The following is a 21,002-nucleotide window of genomic DNA, read 5'->3' on the forward strand; positions in this document are numbered from 1 at the left end:
GCTGGGATGGTGAGAATAAGGAAGGCATGCCAGAGCAGGAGTACCTGAAGGAATTGGAGCTGGTTGGAAAAGAATGATCTTAGGTGGAAGACTGTGGGGAACATGTTATTATTGCCAGATATTTCAAGGGCTGTCAGGTAATGAGATCCATGATCTACAAACCATGGGACTGGGAGCAAAGGATGATTATTAGAAAGTAAATTGAGCTGCCACAAAATGGAATGGAATATTTTTGTAGGTAATGAGTTCCCAGTCATGAAAGGTAATCAATTTAATATTAGCTGTCCATTTGTCGGAGAGATTGAAATGAGACCATTGTCAGCCCGTACAGCATCTCTGTGAAAATAGAAAAAGTACTTCCTTTAGATGGATGCAGTTCAAAGCCAACATGCACAACTAGGCTAGATGTCACCCTCCATTCATTCCTTGTACAGGGCACCCCTATGGGGGGCAGAACCTGCATTACCACACATGGCTGTGTCCATCTTACCATGTTCTGCTCCAACAGAAATCAATCGAAGGAAAGGAAACCACACAAAATAAAAGGACCTGCATAAATCAGAAGGAGTTGACCCACAGGACCTTTATGAAAGAACTGATCCTTTATTTTTTTTTTATATGAAGTTTATTGACAAATTGGTTTCCATACAACATCCTTTAAGCTAAATATGTCCCTCAAGAAAAAGAAACAACTTGAGCCCTTTCCTTTATGATTAAATTCACAATACCTAGTTGCTGAAGTGTACAAAGGGTACTGTCACATGCAGAATTTACTCTAGAAGTTGCTAAAAAGTTGATACTTTAAAAAGACTGTTTACTATGGGCTAGATAGTATGTTAAACACTTGTATAAATTATTACCTTAATCTGAGCGATAACTAAGTAGGAGTATTATACCCATTTTACAGATGAAGTGTAAGTAACTTGTCTGAGATCACTGCCTAGGAAGTGGCAAAATAGGTATTTGAATCAGATATATCTGATCTAAAATTCATGGTCTTACTCATAAAACAGAAATCATCTTTTAAAAAAAAAAGCAAGTTTGGGGCACCTGGGTGGCTCAGTCAGTTAAGTATCAGACTTCGACTCAGGTCATAATCTCACGGTTCATGAGTTAGAGCCCCGTGTTGGTCTCTGTGCTGACAGTTCAGAGCCTGGAGCCTGCTTCAGATTCTGTGTCTCCTTTGTCTCTGCCCCTGTCCTGCCCATGCTCTGTCTCAATCTCTCTCTCAAAAATAAATAAACATTAAAAAAATTTTTTTAATAAATCTTAAAAAGCAAGGTTTTGAGAGCTCTAACTCAACATCATGATTCTGTATTACAGTAAAAACTTAAGATTCGGAAGGTTGATTTGGAAGGTTGAATTGGTGTAAAAGCCAGAATGTGATATAATTACTGAGTGACAATCATCCTTCCTGACTGTCTCTCTGAGCCCTGCACCTTAGTTTATTCTGTCGCCCTGCCCTTAGTTTATGTACCTACGTAACATTAAACTGAAGAAATGGAGAGGTGGTTTTCAGAAAATCTGTTTGCACTGTTGCAGCTATAGGTTGATTAAAATCTCCCCTCCCCTCTGGAGCCTTAGTTCGATTATAGAGGCTGAGGTGGTTTCTTCCTCCCTTCACTTCTTTTGCATTTCTTTTGCATTTATGACTGGTACAATTGACTTGGCAACTAGTCGACACAGCCATGTGACAAATTTGTCATTTGAAATTTGTGGGTTTAGGGGCGCCTGGGTGGCTCAGTCGGTTAAGCGTCCGACTTCAGCTCAGGTCACGATCTCGCGGTCCGTGGGTTCGAGCCCCGCATCGGGCTCTGAGCTGATGGCTCAGAGCCTGGAGCCTGCTTCTGATTCTGTGTCTCCCTCTCTCTCTGCCTGTGCCCCGTTCATGCTCTGTCTCTCTCTGTCTCAAAAATAAATAAACGTTAAAAAAAAATAAAAAATAAATTAAAAAAAAGAAATTTGTGGTTTAAAACAAATTTTTTTTAATGTTTATTTATATTTGAGAGAGAGAGAAAGAGAGAGAGAGTGTGAATGCGGGAGGATCAGAGAGAGTGAGACACAGAATCCGAAGTGGGCTCCAGGCTCTGAGCTGTCAGCACAGAGCCCAACGTGGGCCTTGAACCCAGGATCCATGAGATGAGCGGAGCCAAAGTCGGACACTTAACCAGCTGAGACACCCAGGCGCCCCTGTCATTTGAAATTTGAACTGGGCATTTAAATTGTGCATTGTGCAAATGTCAGTATGTTTATTTCTCATTTCCCCAAGTAGATGGCAACCTCTGTAAGGCCAGAGACCATAGTTTATATTTTCTAGAAACCACCTCAACTTTGTTTATGCAGAGTGCCTTGCACAGAATTGACCCATTTACATTGTCCTACAATTTTATTCTATTCTTTAAAATGTTTATTTATTTTTTTTAGGGGCGCCTGGGTGGCGCAGTCAGTTAAGCGTCCGACTTCAGCCAGGTCACGATCTCGCGGTCCGTGAGTTCGAGCCCCGCGTCGGGCTCTGGGCTGATGGCTCAGAGCCTGGAGCCTGTTTCCGATTCTGTGTCTCCCTCTCTCTCTGCCCCTCCCCCGTTCCTGCTCTGTCTCTCTCTGTCCCAAAAATAAATAAACGTTGAAAAAAAAAAATTAAAAAAAAATGTTTATTTATTTTTGAGAGAGAGAGAGTGGGGAAGGGCGGAGAGAGTCTGCTGTGCTGACAGCAGAAAGTCCGATGAGGGACTCCAACTCATGAACCATGAGATTATGATCTGAGCCAAAGTCGGATGCTTAACCAACTGAGCTACCCAGGCGCCCCTGGCCTACAATTTTAAATGTTTGTTTGTTTATTTATGTATTTATGTATTTATTTATTTATTTAGAGAGGGAAAGCGTGAGTGGTAGAGGGGCAGAGAAAGGGGGAGAGAATCCCAAACAAGCTCCATGCCTGGGGCTTGATCTCACAAACCATGAGATCATGACCTGAGCCAAAATCCAGAGTCAGATGCTGAACCAACTGAGCCACCCAGACACCCCACGTTGTCCTATACTTTTAGAGTGATTGCAATACATATGCAGCCCAAACTAACCCCAGTTCTAAGCATGTTTTAGGTTTAGGATGAGTCTTTCAGGAGCCCCTGCTCAGTAAGTTTTCAACATCTTCCTTGGGAATTTTGTTAAGCAGTGACCTACAGCTCTAGATGATCAAATCCAATGCCTTTTCCTCCCTCTTCCTTTGACTGCATGTAGTCTCAGACTCAAGTGTTTATGATCTGCAGTGTCTCCTTTAAACTCCCTGTGATGCTGACTGCCACTCCCGTCTTTTCTTTAGGTGACAACCTACTATTCTTGCTCAACTCCTACCCATTGACTCCTTCCCTGAGAGGCGACAGGATAAACAGAATAATCTGAGGCTCTGTAGTCATGCTTAGCTGAAAATTCTATCTCCACTTAGCATCTCTGAACCTCAGTTTTCTGATCTGTAAAATGTAGAGAATTGTACCCATCTCATAGATTTATGTGAAAACAAAACAAATTAATTAGGTAAAGCATCCAGCCAGGCTGTTAGCCTACTCGGGTGATGATAAATTTGCTTTCCTCCTTTTTCTTTCTTCTCTCTCCCCTCCACCTTTATTACTGCCTTTCTTCTTCTTCCTTCCCCTAGATACAGATTTTCCCGCATATTCTCTCCCTGGTCAATCTCATCCATTGTATTTTCCTCGAAGATAATCCCAACTCTATAGTATTTCCAGTCCTGAGGATCTTATATGGGTTTTGTTCCTGGAGTTTCAACAATGAGTAACATGTTCCAGGTTCACAAAAGATCTGTTATTGTTCCCCATCTCCCACTTCTCAAACCAACTCACTTCTAATAGTGCCACAGACACACACAAGCAGAACGTAAGCCAAGCTGTCTGCCCACCAAGCCCTGCGGAGTCTTCTGCAGGATCTCCTGAGGGGCCAGCATCATCACCTCCCATCGGCACAACTTCGCTGGTCTACCTTCCATCTCTCTCAGTTTTTCTTGCTCCTTGTTTAAGCTTCCTGGATTAAGCTTCCTGAAGCTTTCTGAAGTCACATCTCAAATCATGTCATTTCCCTGCTCAGTACTCTCCAACAGCTTGCCATTGCCTGTGACTAAGTTTGAAGCCTATTGGTCAAAGCCTCCACCTTTAAGCCCTGACCTGTTCATTTAAGGGATTACTCAGTGCTACTGTACTTATTGTACTCTTTTCCCTTCGTATCTTTCTTCTTGCTGTTTCCTCCTCCTCGGGCGCTTTCCTCCTCACCACCCCAGTCCCTCCTTGCTGAACTCACTTGCCCATCCTGAAAGACCCAGCTTACAGGTTTTCACACTTGATGAAACTGGTTCCTTCCTTAGAGCATTCACCACTGGCCCCTTTGCCTTCCCCAACCATTCTTCTCTCTGGTTCTTCTGTGGCTCATACCCAGGGTCCCATTGCACCCCTTCTGCCCAGGGCACTCCAGGTCAGCACTTTCCACACTATTTTATCACAGAACACTTTTAAAAACTGTAGAATGGAATAAAGTACCCAGATAGTTCAGAGTGAGTTCATAGACCAACTAATCGCTGTAAGAAATGAGAAGCATTCAGTTACACACTTTTATAAACTTAGAAATGGCTTCATTAAGTTGGAACCTCATATCAGGTACATTATCATGTTTCGTCCTATATTTTGTTTTCATTGCAGCACAACATAAAATTTCCCTTCTCACAGGTATAATAGAGCAAAGAAAATAAAACATGGACTTTGTTGATGCTCCTTTGTTTGTTTTAGGAAATAAGGGCTTCATCTTATCTTTGAAGTCCTCAGTCTTTTCGTTTCTTTGATTTAGGTACCATATGAGAAATATAAGACCCAGCTTTTCATTAAAACTTCCACTTCTCACAGCCAGAGATTCACAGGGAATAAACGTGTGTGTTAGTAATGTTTGATATGCAATAAGGGATGAATATCATCACAAATACATGTTACATTTATCAGACACAGACCAGCCGTCATCACAGATGGCACCTATTAATGTTGCTAAAGAACTTCTGTGCTTCCCACTTCCTCAAGCATCTGGTGGCCTCTCCATGCCACAAATTCTTGGTAGGGCCCAAATTCCATGCAGGCACATTACTGCATAGTAACAATGACTATTTACAGGGCTTAGTGTTTTCCTTCCATATAAGGTAGTTTAGATTAAAAAGTCAGTAGAATTCTTATTATTCTCATTGTGGTACACTCACTCACATATCCTGGAACCCAGAGTTCCACAGAACCAAGTTGGGAAAACATTGCCCTGGTATACCGGCATTCATTTATGTAATTTCAGTTATCACCTGCAAAGCCACAAATCTAATATTCTCCGTGAAAATTTTCCTTGATATTGCTAATTTGAACAGTACTCAGTTTTGCAATTCCATAGCTCCTGGCAGTGCTCAGTATGTATTTGGGGGAAGAAATGATGGACAGGAGAGAGGGAGTAGGGAATCTTACTAATTCTTATGGCATTTCTGTAAATTTGGCAATTATAGTGAAAGTGATACAAGGGAAAGTTCACAAAATCATTTAGCATAAAATTCCTGTTGAAATCAAATATGGATATAATTTAAATTATTCCTGTTAGGGGTCAGTAGAATTAAAACAGGTTTTCCAGCAAGATTTTGTTAGGTAGAAATGTGCTTTTGTTAAGAAACTCTGAGACATGCTACAAAAACCTTTACATAAGTACTAAGATTACCCATGGTCTAGACCTGCTCTTTTGCTGCACTTACAATTTTGTAAATTCTCAACTTATTTCCTGATTTTTCTCCATTCTGGGATTTAATTTTTCCTGATATCACACGTCCAGTCCACTTAGTTAAGGGGTGTGGGCCGGGGAGGGCAGGGGAATTTATTCTGCCAGGGTTTTGGCATCCTCAAGTCAGGTTTGGTCCTTACTTGATTATTTACTTTATGTCTGTCTGCTTTGGCCTAAATAAAGCCTAGAGTTGTTCTTCTGGGTCATGGAGAATCTATTATGTCTTCCCATGAATTTGATTATTTTACATTACAGTGGGCAAGGTTTCTTTTTTTTTTTAATATATGAAATTTATTGTCAAACTGGTTTCCATACAACACCCAGTGCTCATCCCGGGCAAGGTTTTTTGAAGTAGCTACTGATAATTACCCCGCTATTCTGTGACTGAAGTCACTTATCCCTTCTTTAGGAGGATAGATAATCCTACTATGAGTATAGTTTTATAAGATTTGCTTTCAAACAAACTTATGTTTCTCTGTTTTCTTACTGCCTGCTTTGGTTTTGATAGTTTCAAAGAGAGCATGGAGAAATCCTCATATTCCGACTGGCTTATAAATAACAGTGTTGCCGAGCTAGTGGCTTCCACAGGCCTCCCGGTGAACATCAGCGATGCCTACCAGGATCCTCGCTTTGATGCCGAGGTAAGAGGAATTCTCTGGTTGCACTCTTAAGGTTCAGTTGTCACACTGGTGATGGTTTGCTGGTTGAAGCAAAAAAGGGACATCGTATACATCACAGTCACCCCTGAGTTTACTGGCAGGTTTTTTTTTTTTTTGCGTCTTTCCCCTGTGATCAGATTTTTAGCATTGTCTACTGTTGAGTAACAGAAAAATCTCCTTTCTCTACTCTGATTTGTGGCAAAATGGCTATCTATTATGTATTACTTTGATGCTCTTTACAATTGGGTACATATTATATTGCATGTACCCATGCATTAATTCATGAACACTTTATATTAAAGATAGTTTATATTAAACTATGAAATAGTTATTAATAAAAATGTGGATATAACATAGTTATTTCCCAACAGATCCTAGAACAATTACCATGTTTTTAAAAATTGCTCCCAAGAAATGGTAAATTGGTTTGTTATTGTTTAATGTTTATTTTGAAGGCACATTTTGCTATATACAGAATATATTAAAGCAACCTAGACTTGCAGGTGTTTAAATTCTAAGTATCTACAGTATCATACAGACAAATTTACACGAACTTATAAAATATCTTTGTGTGTGCATGTGTGTGTGTATTCAATAAATTACATGTTTCCTATTCTATATTGCCAAGTGAAGATCTAAAGAGTAGCAGGAGTTTTAGGTGGAGATGTGTTCTAGGCAAAGCTGAGAGAGCATGGGGCCCGGGGAATGGGGGGGCTGGGGGGTTGGGGGCTGGGGGCTGAGGCGAGTTAATGCTGCTGAAGCACCAGGTAGATGAGGCTGGAGAGGGAAGCAGGGGCCAGATTGCTCCAACCTGAAAGCTGCATTAAGAAGTTTGAGTATTTATCCTGGGCAATGGGGAATCAGTAGTTGAGTTTTTAATCAGGGAGACACAGGAGTTGTATTTTAGGAAGATCACACCACTTCGGTGGCTACAGCACGGAGGATACATTAGCAATAAGAACTGAACATTTAGCTGAAATGAGAGCTGGTTGATGACTCTGGAGACAGACAGGGATTCAGTCTCAGTCTCTGGACTCCAGAGCCCTCCCCCTCAGCCTTGCCCTGTGCTGTCCCACGTCTGGGGTGGGTCACAATGTGGCAGGGGGCTTCAGTCTAAACCAAACTTAGAACTTTAGTCATGTCATCTTTTCAGATCTCTGCAGGGAGATTTTAGATTCCCCAAAACTCAGCACCTCTCTGTAGCTGCCTGGAGCTTTCTTCCCCCAGGCTATGTCCTCTAGTAGTTTCTATTAATTCTTAAGCATAGAGCTCAGCTGCTCCTACCTTGCAAATCCTTTCATGAACTCCCAGTCTGGGTTGGGTGTCTCTGCAGCATGCTTCCCCTGAGCTGTCCCCACGCTGACCACCCTCTAGGTCTCTTCAGTTCTGATGCGTTATTTCTGAGCTTTGAGTTACCTTCCTCGGGGAAGTACACCGCCCAAAGCTCCTTTAGTTGTCCTCCTTTGAGGGAGAATAACACCACCTTGGTTCTGTGATTAGCAGAGCAGAAATGATTGATAGAGCTCAATATTTGTACACTTTAGCATTATGATTGGGCTAGGACTAATTCGATGAAGTTTTGCCTTTGGCCATGTTTCTTTCTTCCTTGCTTTTAGAGAGAAAATACTGAAGAACAGATGTCTAAACACAATTTTAGGAAGGAATGCTCTCAGTATCCTCTTATTGACATCAGTAATAGTTGAACAAACTACAAGCCTTGCTATGCAGAAAAATCATTCATTACCAATCCTTTGTTACCAAGCCATCATGTGAGATTAGATGTCAAGGGGTGATGGGTTGGTTCCTACCCCAAATCATAGTACTAAATTTGGTATGGATTTATGTTATTCTGCTCTTAGCTTTGAACCGTGAAGTCAAATTCTGAGGAAGCAAAAGGAATCAAAAAATTACACCATTTAATTTTTTTTACACCATTTTAAAAAGCTGGTTCATTAGCCATATGTTAAGGTATAACAAAACATGATGCAGTGAACACCCACTACCCAGTTTAAGAAAAGAACAGGATGATTACTTTTGAATCCTTGTACTGATCTTCTCTAGTACTTTCTCCTTTACTTTCCCTGCTGAGGTAACCACTGTCCTAATTTGAATTTAACACTCTTTTGCTTTTCTGTGTAGGTTCATTGCATATGTTTGACTCCATGCCAAATATGTCATTATGTCTTGTGTTTCTCTGAAATTTATAGAAATTAAATTATATTGTATGTATTCTTCTGTGGCTTGTTTTTTCATTCAACGTATGTTCCTGAGTCATAGGAGTTTGTAATTCATTCATTTAGTTTCACTGCTGCCAAGTATTCCACTGTATGAATAAACCTCACTTTATTTATCCACTATAGTGTTGATGGACATTTGGGTTCCATGTTTTGCTTTTACATACGTAACTGCCAGGGACATTCTTGTACATGTCTCTAGTGCACATATACAGGAGTTTTTGTAGTGTCTATATCTTGAGAATGACATGCTGGGTCATAGGCTATCTTCACCTCTATCAGGGAAGGAAAAATTCTTGTCCAATCATTGCTCTTTTTTTTTTTAATGTTTATTTATTTTTGAGAGAGAGAGAGAGAGAGTATGAACAGGGGAGGGTCAGAGAGAGAGGGAGACACAGACTCTGAAACAGGCTCCAGGCTCCAAATGTCAGCACAGAGCCCCACACAGGGCTCGAACCCACAGACCATGAGATCATGACCTGATCCGAAGTTGGATACTTCACCAACTGAGCCACAGAGGTGCCCTTGCCCTTTTTTTTTCTTACAAAAACAGCACATGTAGCAAGCACATTTACTATGTCAAGAAAATTTCTTGCTTATATAATATAGTGATCTTGGATAGACCATATTCTTATGTCTACAGTCAGACTCTTACCAGAACTCTTCCTGATTAGTGATACAGCCATTTTACATTTTTCTCTGTGCTTATAGTCCATTCCAATAAGGCAGCCTACTCCACTGATCTATAAAAAGAACAAGGTGGACTCTTGAGCAAAAATGCAACAGTTAGTTCTGTGAGATTTGGCATAAAAAAATATCGTGCTTTTTAAAAAAATTTTTTTAATGTTTATTTATTTTTGAGACAGAGAGAGACAGAGCATGAATGGGGGAGGGTCAGAGAGAGAGGGAGACACAGAATCCAAAGCAGGCTCCAGGCTCTGAGCTGTCCCACAGAGCCTGACCCGGGGCTCGAACTCACAGACTGTAAGATCATGAGCCGAAGTCGGAGGCTCAACTGACTGAGCCACCCAGGCGCCCCAAAAATATCATGCTTTTATCCAGTAGTTAGAAGCAATGATATCTGAAGGCAGTAAACTGTGGTAGGTTAAGCAGTGACTATTTAGTAAAATCACATTCTTCCCTCTGATAAAATAAAGCATGTACTTAGACCATCATTATTTCTTGTCCTTACACCTAAAATGCTTTCAGTCTGTCACACACCTAATAACCAAATTTCAAATGCAAATCTGGAGATGCATTATATATGATATTTATATGGTCTCTTTGTATGGTCCTGGAATTTAAAGTTATGTTTCCCTTCTCATGCTAAGGAAAAAGATAGAAAGGAATTAATGCAGTTGGAGGTAAGAGAGAGAGAGGCATTTAGTAGATATGTCCTACAAATTTGTGTGTATGTTGTGTTGTGTGTGTGTGTGTGTATGTAGGCACATGTGTGTATGCATGTGTGTGTTATGTATCATACCAAGAAAAGCAACATTATTTATCTGCTTAGGCTTCCTCCTTTCTCAAGTATATTTTGCCTCAGTGACAGGTGTCAACTGTTTATGTTAATAATGAATGAGACTCCAGACGGAGCCACAGTGCCAAGAGGCTAAGAGGCCCCAACCTTCTCCCCATGAAGCCTGATGTAAGATGGTGTAGATCATAAGATAAAGACAACCATTTCAGATAAATATTTTTTATTAATGTTTTAAGTATTTTCCTCAAGATAAAAAATTACCATGACTAAATGAATATGCTTCATTCTTGCACTAACAGTAATTCTGTAATCATCAAAGAGGTAGAGGGTAACTTTTAGAATTGCATTGTCTTCCTGCAAAGGTTTGAGTCCTCTCTTCTTGGTCTGCTAGCATGTGGATCCATAATTTTTACCAGTAATCATAATTGAGTAGTTACTTATCACTGATAGGATATAAGGAAATGATTTTTTTAAGCCAGGATTAAGGGAGCATCTCCCAGAGTTTTCTTCACTGGAAAAAGTGCTTGCTTTTTGGTTCTCTATATTCACTGACTTCCCTGAGTAGTTTGAAGCTGGTTAACAAGAATGATACTTTGCAGAGAGGTAGCATGGATAATCTTTTTCAAAGCATTTCCTATTTTTCCTACATATTTTCTCAACATAAGTCTATATAATGAACTTAAATTTGCCAGAAACACATTTATCTATCCTAAAGTTCTCAGTGGCTCAGTGGCTAATTCTGGCAACCTGAAATCTCTTCACTGAACATGAAGAAGGACCCAATTCATCAGACAATATAATGTCCTGGGATAGAACACTGAAAATTGGATTGGTCTTATCCTGAGGTTTCATACTGTAGATGTGTCAGCTTTCAGTTAATAGGAATATTTGAGGTTTCTTTAATTTACACTTGAGGAAGCAGACTCAGAGGGCTAAAGTGACTTACCTAAGGCCACACACCTTCCTCAAGGCAGGGCACAAAACCGACAGGAACTTCAATTCCCTAAGCTGGTAAGGGGCTGCCTGGGCAATGGAATCACCACTCCATCTTTCTTCTATCCACAGAGGTACATGAATGTTGGCCAGCAGACTTAACTTTTTGTCCTGTAAGCTCCCCTCACCAGCTGAGCCATCTTGGGCATACTACTTGAGTATATATTGTAACATGCAAAATTCTATATCAATATTTTGTAATGTCAGTGAAGATACTCATGTGATTAAGGACTCGTTTCTTATTTGGAGGTGGGGGTGGGGTGCTAGTAGCAGGTCTTTTTCTCTAAATGAGGGTGCCTTTACACAGAGCTGCAGACCAGCAGACCTTGAATAAAGACAAGCCAACTTCAATCCTCTTCATCTGGAGGCACAGTGGGGAAGGAAGATGAAAGTCTGTAGCCAAAGAGGAGAGTTAAGGGTGATTGTTTGTTGACTGTGAAGAAGAGATGGTGGCACTAATCTGACAACCTATAGGTCTTCAAGACAGCCAGGTCTTTTCTTGTCTTCTCAGAGGAGGAACAATAATAGGCATTGGTTACAAAGTGGTGACGGCTAGATGCATGTCTTGTGAGATGCCTCTTGGGAGATGGTCATCATCTCTTCCCCTAAAGGAGCCAGCAATATGAAGACGGCTCTTCAAAAGAATGGCCAGACATCCTGAGGCCAGATTTGCAAGGTACATTAAGGAAGATCAAATTTCAGGGGCTCCCCACACAGTCCAATCCCCAACAACCCACCAATCTTTAAAACATAAAGCTAAAAAGCCAATTACACTGGTATATTTCAAACATAGCCCTGTTGCCTATGTTCAAACCACTGTATCAGTTAAGGCAATAGATAAACTCCAAAATCTCCATGGCATAATACAATAGAAGTTTAGTTTTTGTTCATGTTAAGCCCAAATGGATGCTCCTGATCATTGACACTGGCTAGGGAAGTGTTCCCTACTCCCTGAATGAAACTGTCCAGAGCACTGATGAATGACTCTCCCCGGGAACCATCTTGTGGATTCTTCAGATCTCTAACTGGGTGCCAACCGCAGCACGTCCTCTTGTGTGCATTTGGTAGTTTCTTCTCCAATTTAGACTAACATGGGAAGCTTGTCAGTTTGGAGATTCATGATGCCAGTGGCTATTTCCTGTTAATAAGAGAATTTATTCTACCAAGCGTTGCCTTAGCTGTACAGCTAAAGTGGAAACTAGATTTCCAATCTTGGTGTCTTTCATGCCTTATAATAACTTCTGGGAAGTCCTCACAAACTCTGCCCAAAGGTAGACAGCAAGAGAATGATCTTTATTTTTAAACCTCAGTTTCGAAACTGTTGGTCTTCCTTTTAATAGAAACTACAAAGGGATCTTTAATGTGATATAAAGCCCATCCCAGGTGCCGCAGGAGCTTGCTGTGAAGGCGATGGGGCAAATAATCATGGTTGTCCACCTGCTGGGTGTTCTCTTTGTGATTGTATTAAATATTTAATGGAGTTCCCTCCTTGTGGGAAACAGAGCAACTTAGAGGGCAAGCCACAGTGATTATTTGCCTTCTGTCTGCCTGTTTGAGTTGACTCTTAGGAGTAGCGCCTGCTGTGCTTGATAGCATGCATGATTGTAAGGCCAGACTCTTTGGTTTATGGGTGGAAATTTATGACAGAATGGTTATATAAGATACTCACAGAGCCAGAACTAAATTTCTGAGCTTTAAATTCTGCCACCTTATGAAGATTGTGATATGTTTATCCTGTTACGAGACTCTGTTACATCCTCCATGAAAAGAATGGAAGACCAATATGTATATATACCTAATTATATTTATTTATAGTGCCTGAAGAAACACTCATGTTCATGGGTTATCATGTAGGTAGGCTTTGTAGTTTTCCCAGTCATTTTCTCCTTGTGAGGCAGTACCCATGCTTGGCTCCTAAAGATATTGGACAGAATACCATGTATATTAATGTTCTATTGCCACATAACAAGTCAGCACAAATTCAGCAGCTTAAAACAAACGCCTACTTATTATCTCACAGCTTCTGTAGGTGAGAAATCTGGGCATGACATAGCTGGGTTCTCTGCTTCAGGGTCTCACAGGCTAAAAATAAGGTGTTAGGTGACATTCTCGTTTGTACTTTGGCACTTTTCAGAGCTTATTCAGGTTGTTGGTAAAATTGAGTTCCTTGCAGTTGCAGACTGAGGTTTCCATTTTCTTACTGGCTGCTGGTAAAAAGTCTCTCTCAGCTCCTGGAGGTTGCTCTTAGGTACTAGTCATATGGCCCTCTCACAACATGGCGGCTCACCTGCTCAAAGCCAACAGGAGAATCTCACTCCAGTTGGCTGTGACAGAGGCTTACATAATGTCAGGGGTGACTTACATAATCACAAGAGTGGCTGTCCCATCACCTCTGCCACATAACATAGCCTAATCAAGGAAGTGATTATCCTGTCATATTTACAAGTCCTGCTCACACTCAAGTGGAGAGGATTATGCCAGATATGTACAAAGTGGAAGGTGGCAGGTGAGAATCTTAGAGGTCATCTTTAGCATTCTGCCTACCACACTATAATAATGATGAAAATTGCACCACACAAAATCTCTCTATCCCATAAGATCTTCCCTATGTCCTGATATGGAAAAATGACCACAAGTAAAAAAAAAAAAAAACACAAAGAAGTGTGTATAGAATAATGTATAGAATGATATATGTGCATATATACATACACATATATACACATATTTTTCAATCAGACCCCTCAAACCTAACATGTCCAAAACAGAGCCCACAACCTTTTTTCTTCCAAGTCTACTCCTCTCTCTGTTTCCCTGTCTCTATTAAGGCAACTCAATCCTTCCTGACGCTTACGACAAAAATTTTATAGGCATGATTCTCTCATTTGGCACATGTAACTCATCAGGAAGTCCAATTGGCTCTATTTGCAAAATTTATCCAGAATCTGACCACTTCTCAACTGCTACTTCCCAGGTCCAAGCCACCCTCATCTCTGGACTGTTTCATGGCCATAGCCTCTTAATCTCTGCTTCCACTCTTCTCCTTTGCACTCTGTTCTCATTACAATAGCCAGATAACCAGATGCTTTTAAATTTCAAATCATAGCGTATCAAAAGTCTGCTCACAAACTCTTCAAAGTCTCCTTATGCCACTAGAGTAAAAGCCAAACTCAGAATTCTTTCAGATGTTTACAATGCCCTTACACAATCTAGCACCTCTTATCTAGCCTCAGCCCTTACTCCTGCTTCTCCAGCCATACTGGTCTTTTTGTTATTTCTAGAACATGCTACTCACACACCTATCTCAGGGCCTTTGCACTGGCTATTCCCTCATCTGAAATTCTCTTCCCCCAGTATCTGCGTGCTCCCATCCTCACTTCTTTAAAATCATCTTTCAAATGTTACCTGTTAGTAAAGCCTGGCAGCCTTGATATTAAGTCCCCTTCATCCTGCTCTATGTTTTCTCTGTAATTCCTAACACCTCCTAACAGTAATCTATTTCTGTATTTTTTTGTATTGTTTGCCATCTGTCTTCTCTCACTAGAATGTAACCACAATGAAGGTGAGAATTTTGTTGGTTTTGTTCACTGATATCTCCCCAACAACTGGAACAATGTTTAGTACTTAAGGGGAAAGTGGGTGATGGGCATTGAGGAGGGCACCTGTTGGGATGAGCACTGGGTGTTGTATGGAAATGAATTTGACAATAAATTTCATATTAAAATAAATAAATAAATAAATAGACACACAAGAAGTAAAAAAAATATTATTGTTGTGTTGTTGAACATTCTATTTTATTTATGAATATATGATATGTTATTGAATATATCATAAATTGATGCATAAGCATGTTGTATATTTGTAGGAAAAGATCAGCAAGAACTTATACTAAACTGTCAATAGTTGCCATGATAGAGATGGAAAGATTAGAGCTTTTGATTTTATTTTTACTTAAAAATTTCCCAAGGGTTTGTATTGTTTTTGTAATCAGGCAAAATTATAGAGATATTTTAAAATTTTAGACCCTTTATATCTGATGTGAAATTATATTTTTCCAGGCTATTGTGAGCCCTCTAAAAACTATACACTATTACTCAAAACCAGAATTGAAATAATGTAAGATCTAAGTAAATTAACTTGTCTTACTGTATCTTTGGGGAATTTAGATGGATTATTTTCTATTGCCCTGGTCAGCATGGAGTGTTGCTTGGATTTTATCCTAAGATACTCGTTTGAGACTGTGCCAACAGCATGTACATAAAGTGCGTTTTCAGATGACCTGCTGTTGTATCAGGTGGCTTCTTAGAGTGCATACTCTATTTACAAATACCCTGAAACAGTTATTCTGGTCTTGCTTTTAGCTGGCATTGTGCTTATGAATTCATCCTCCAATAATTAGTTGCACTCTAGTGCATTATCTGCGAAGCTTTCTGCCCTTCTTTTCACACTAGATTCAAAAGAATACCCTAAAACAAATACACTAATGCACAACAAGCCGTTATTTAGTCATTATAAGATATAATATTCTATTGCTTAATTTAGTATTTCCTCCCATTTCTATTGTTATGGGGAGAATTTTCAGAGCCATTACGTGCAAAGTTTGTCCTCTGCCTGCAGCAGGAATGAACAATTGGACCCAACATCTGAATAGAAAAGGTTTGGCACGGGGGAGATGGCAGAAAATAACTACAATGTAGGACACGCCTTCTGCATGGATGATTTGGTGGCAAATGTATTTGTTACAAATTTAAGAGCAGTAGGAAACCCATCAGCACCCAGATCTCCTCTACCATAGTGGCTGATGCCCAGTTACACAGTTAAATCTAAGGTGTCATGGCCCTAAGTCTGTCACGCTTCAATCCCATGAGTTTTCCCACATGAGGTTCTTTCTCTGTTTTGTTTTGTTTTGTTTTCTTTTTTTTATCAAAGCCTGTTGAAGACAACTCAATAGTTCTTGCCCTCGTCATGTAGCACTTAAGGATAATGGGACTCTGGGCTCTAAGATCCTTTGACTTAAAGCATTAAAGCCCATTTTGCCTGTCAGATCTTCATAGCAAAGCACCCCCACAATCTGAAATGCTGAGTGCTAGCCCAGGAGGACAGTTCATTGTCTATTCTCTATAACGCCTTATGGTCTATCAGCTCTGCTGCTCCTGACAAAGGGAAATGTGCAAACTTGAAACCATTAAGAGATAGAGCTCTGTGGATCTGCTGAAATGCATTTGCTACCAATAATCTCTCAAGTGCTGATACTCAGTGTAAGCCAGTTCGAGATCCTTTCCCGGGAGTAGGGTTTGCTAGGGAAGATTGGATGGTGGGATATAAGAATTCCAGATGACCAGGAAGGCAAAAAGGTCAGGAGGATTACTAAAACTTGAATTAAGGTATAGAATGGGGTAGCTTTGCTGAATGAAGACCAGTATAGGGGTCCCATGGTTGTAAGAGTACAACAGACTTTGCTACATAGGTGATGAAGACAATGCCTCAGTTCTAAGCCCAAAGGTCAGTTATTTCTTTAGGAGTACTTTTGTCAGAAATTTAAGGAATCATTTGTAGGTATGTTCTAGAAGCCATTAGGACTGATCCTATGTGTAGGTAAGGTAGACAAAAAGAAACTGCCTCTCTACTTAGTTTCGGGGAAATGAAGGGACTGACTTCAGAACGTCTCCCTCAGCTTGTCCTAATACCAGACTTTCTCACTGGTAGATTGACATTTGAGGGATAAAGTATTGCTTTAGATTATAGCTTAAATTGTACATATCTTTATAGGGAAAGGAAACATTTTGAATATTAAAGAATAGTGTTACATTATCACCGATTCATTTAACATTTCCTTTGACCACCTTTGAGAGTCTGGAAAATGTAACAAGTGTGTTTTGATGGCTCTGAGTAGATCCGTCAACTGGAAAAACCAAATCAGGACACAGACTAGACAAAATTTTTAGGTATACAGATCTTTAATTGGAAAGAAGTAGGCACTACCAGATAGTATGTTTATTTTAATTGTAACCTTCTAGAAAGGCTGCTTAGTCTCATATGGTCTAACAATTAGGACTCTAATGATGTGAGTTTTAAACTGAGAATGATGGAGTGGGGACCTTGTAGAATAGTGGGGTGGATATTTGGGGGCAGGTATTCCTCTCAGTATTAGTAATATTTACATTTGTAAGACACCTTACAAATTTTGAAACCCTTTCATGCTCATATTCTTATAAAACAACTTGGAAAATAAGAAAAAGCACAAAGGAAAAAAGATGAGAATCAGCTACAATACCAAAATCTGGAGATAGCCAATGTTGACATTTTGGTGTGCACAAGATCAATATTGATGACAAAATTGAGACAGAGAGTTCTAGTGCCTTGGTCGGGGTTGAGAGGCCAGTAAATATTTCTGAGCTCCATTGACTGATATGATCTGGAGACCTGGGATTCTTTGATGAACAGAGATAATTCTTTCCTTCATACTTTCTTATTCCTCTTCATCCTTGTTTGGTATTCATTCTTCAGACATTTTGTGCTCTTCTCCTGCAGTCCCTGCAGGGGATAATATGTGCTCCCAGTCCTTGCCATTTCATATGGTTATATAATCAACCTGGATTAGTTGAACTTTCTAGAAACAACAGCATTGCTACAGATAGACAAGTGGGGGGATTGCCCTAATGATCTTCAATTTGGAAAGTTCACCCTCATCATACTCTGCCATTCCCCTCCCTCTCTCCCATCTTGCTGGGCTCTTCAAGCATGCTGATCATTACTGCTCTCTCTTCCTTATTTTCATAGCCAATTAGTCCCAGCTTCACTTCCTTCCCTCAGCCACAGTGAGAACGATTTAAAGACATTCTCAGGGCACCTGAATGGCTCAGTCAGTTGAGCATCTGACTTTGGCTCAGGTCATGATTTCACAGTTTGTGAGTTCAAGCCCCGCATTGGGCTCGCTGCTGTCCACACAGAGCTCACTTCCGATCCTTGTCTCCCCCCCTTCTCTCTCTCTGCTCCTCCCCTACATACACTCTCTCTCACACACAAAAATAAACATTAAAAAAAAAAAAAAGACATTTTCAACTTCCTCTGTTGCCTCTCCTCTTCTGTGCTCAGCCCATGCAAGCCTCTAATGTTGGATCAATGCAGCTCTACACTCTCAGTGTGGCCTTCCTCTCCTTCAGAACTAACCACTTGACTTCTGATCCTCATCCCATCCCTTCTTGCCCTGACTATATTTGCCTTCAGTTATCCTTCTGTGCTACTAAATCCAAGAGCCCATTTTCGGTGCTTATCCTGTTTGACTATTCTGCAAAATTTGACACTATTGTTCCACTCTAGTTCTATTTAGAAAATAACTTGTTCCCTTATGGGAAAGTAATTCATTATCCAAAATTTAGGAAACACAAGTAGCAATTTATTTATTTACTTATTTGTTTGTTTATTTATTTAATGTTTTTAATGTTTATTTATTTGAGAGACAGAGAAACAGAGCACAAGCAGGAGAGGGGCAGAGAGAGAGGGAGACACAGAATCTGAAGGAGGCTGCAGGCTCTGAGCTGTTAGCACAGAACCCGATGTGGGGCTCGAACCCACGAACCGTGAGACCATGACCTGAGCTGAAGTCAGATGCTTAACCAACTGAGCCACCCAGGCACCCGCAAACAGTAATTTAAAAACTCCCAAAGACAGGGGCGCCTAGGTGGCTCAGTCAATTAAGTGTCCGACTCTTGGTTTCAGCTCAGGTCATGATCTCGCAGCTTTGTAGGTTTGAGCCCCACATCGGGCTCTGTGCTGGCAGCACAGAGCCTGCTTGGGATTCTCTCTTTCCCTCTCCACAGCCCCTTCCCCACTCGTGCTGACTCTGTCTCTCTCAAAATAAATAAATAAACTTAAAAAATTTAAAAAAAAGAATACTTTCACAGTGTATATATATATCAAATCATCATGATGTACACATTAAGCATGTTACAAATTTGTCAGTATAAATACCTCAGTAAAGCTGGGGTGGGGGGAAGATCAGTAGTTGCCAGATCTGAACATGGATGGAGGAATGAACAGGTGGAGCACAAAGGATTTGAGAGGCACTGAAATTACTCTGTATGATACTCTAATGGTGGATACATGTCATGACCCCGTTGTCAAAACCCATAGAATGTACAGCATCACGAGTGAACCTAATGTAAACTGTGGACTTGGGATGATAATGATGTATCAGTGTGGTTTCATCAGTAGTAACAAAAGTACTACTCTGGTGAGTGATGTTGGTCCTGAGAGATGTTGAGGTGCATGTGTGGGGGCAAGAGATGTATGGGAACTCTCTGTACTTGCATTCGTTTTGCTGTGAACTTGAAACTGTTCTAAAAAGTAAACATTATTTTTAAAGTAAAGAAACAAAAACTCCCATAGGCAAACAATTCAGAGAGGACTACTTTGGTTATAATTTTTCCAGGATTTTCCAATGTATATAGTAAGTGTTTGTACACCCACAGACACCCACACTCTTGTCACTTAATATGTTAAAATTTTCCACATTAACAAACATTCTTCTATAGCATGATTTAAATTAGATGGATAATATTCCACTGTGTAGATGTGCTATGGTTTACTCAACCTACTCCCTCTAGTTGAGTATTCAGGTTATTTCTAATATATCACTATCATTGGTAATGGTATGATTTATACATTTATATGTAAACTTTTGTGTATAGCTATGATAATTACCATAGAATAAATTTCTAGACCTAGGAATTGGTCAAGGGTATTTATACATTTTGGACTCTGGATACACATCAGTAAATCTATTTCCAGAAAGGTTGTAGCAATGTATTCACACGTTAGAAATGCTACAAAGCATGGAGGTTAAGAGTATGAGTTTTGGAGTTCTTTTTCCTCCCTGTCACTGACCCTGTGTTCATCTTTCTGCCCAAAATATCATGTCCCAGTTTTCAGCCCTTTTGTGTCTTCCTTGAACAAGTTCTTCCCTGGTGATTTTACTCAATCAATTAGAACCAGAGGCTGATGACATCAGGATGAGTCCCTAACCGCCCTCTCCCCTGCCATCTCAATTATAACTTGAACTCGGGATCATCTCACTCAAACTTCCTGTATTCCCCACATCAAGGGACTCCAGCCACTCTTACTCAAACCAGAGACTTCCATGCTATCCTCAGGAGGGATGGGAGAACACATACTCTCAGCTCCCCAGAATAAAAACTTCTTTTGGGGAACTACAATAATTTTTGGTAAACAGAATTCTTGCTTATTTTACTGGCAAACAGCCTAGGGTTTGTTTTTCTCCCCACCAGCCTCTCAAGCTGTCTCTGTCCTGGTTTCTTTCACTCACTGCATGTTCCTTGTCTTCTTGCACCATGACCTCTCTCCTCAGCTGCTTCAGATCTCCTAGGAAGGGTTAGAGTGGGGCCATGGTGGTCCCAGAGCTGGCAGAGCAATCGTGCCTCCTTCTCAGCACCGGTTCAGGACACCCGACAGTTGTGTGTCCGTCAGCAAAACAGACCCACACATTCCAGTGCTGCTCTGGCCAGTCCAAGTCTGTAGCTTATACCTCCTAGACCTGGAAAATCAACTTCAATCTCCTCCTGCTCACTAGCATCGCTGTAATTCAGACTTTTAGCCTCAGGGAGAGGAGGAAAACCACTTTGTTTCTTTTGGAGGGTAACTTTGATGGATGTGTTTGTTATTGTTTGATTTCCTTTGAACCAGTCTCTCCAGTTTCAAGGCAGATATCAGAGTCTTATCTGAAAGGGAGGATGTTAACAGTACCTACCTGTAAGGTTGTTTTAATAAGTAAATGAGATAATGCACGAGAAGGTGCCGGATAGGGTGCCGGACATGAAGCAAACA

General features: G+C 40.5%; 1 protein-coding gene across 1 annotated transcript in view; it reads left to right on the forward strand.

The window, feature by feature from the left end:
- PDE11A (phosphodiesterase 11A) overlaps positions 1-21,002 on the forward strand; it is a 385,818-nt gene that overhangs the window by 193,705 nt on the left and 171,111 nt on the right. Inside the window, exon 6 of the mRNA XM_047084228.1 lies at positions 6,305-6,437. Within this exon, the coding sequence (XP_046940184.1) occupies positions 6,305-6,437 (133 nt within the window). The remainder of the gene's footprint in view (positions 1-6,304; positions 6,438-21,002) is intronic.

Source organism: Lynx rufus, unplaced genomic scaffold (genome assembly GCF_022079265.1).
Source record: "Lynx rufus isolate CCGP_SWC_20201006 ecotype Redwood Valley unplaced genomic scaffold, mLynRuf1.p SCAF_2, whole genome shotgun sequence".
Taxonomy (NCBI): Eukaryota; Metazoa; Chordata; class Mammalia; order Carnivora; family Felidae; genus Lynx; species Lynx rufus.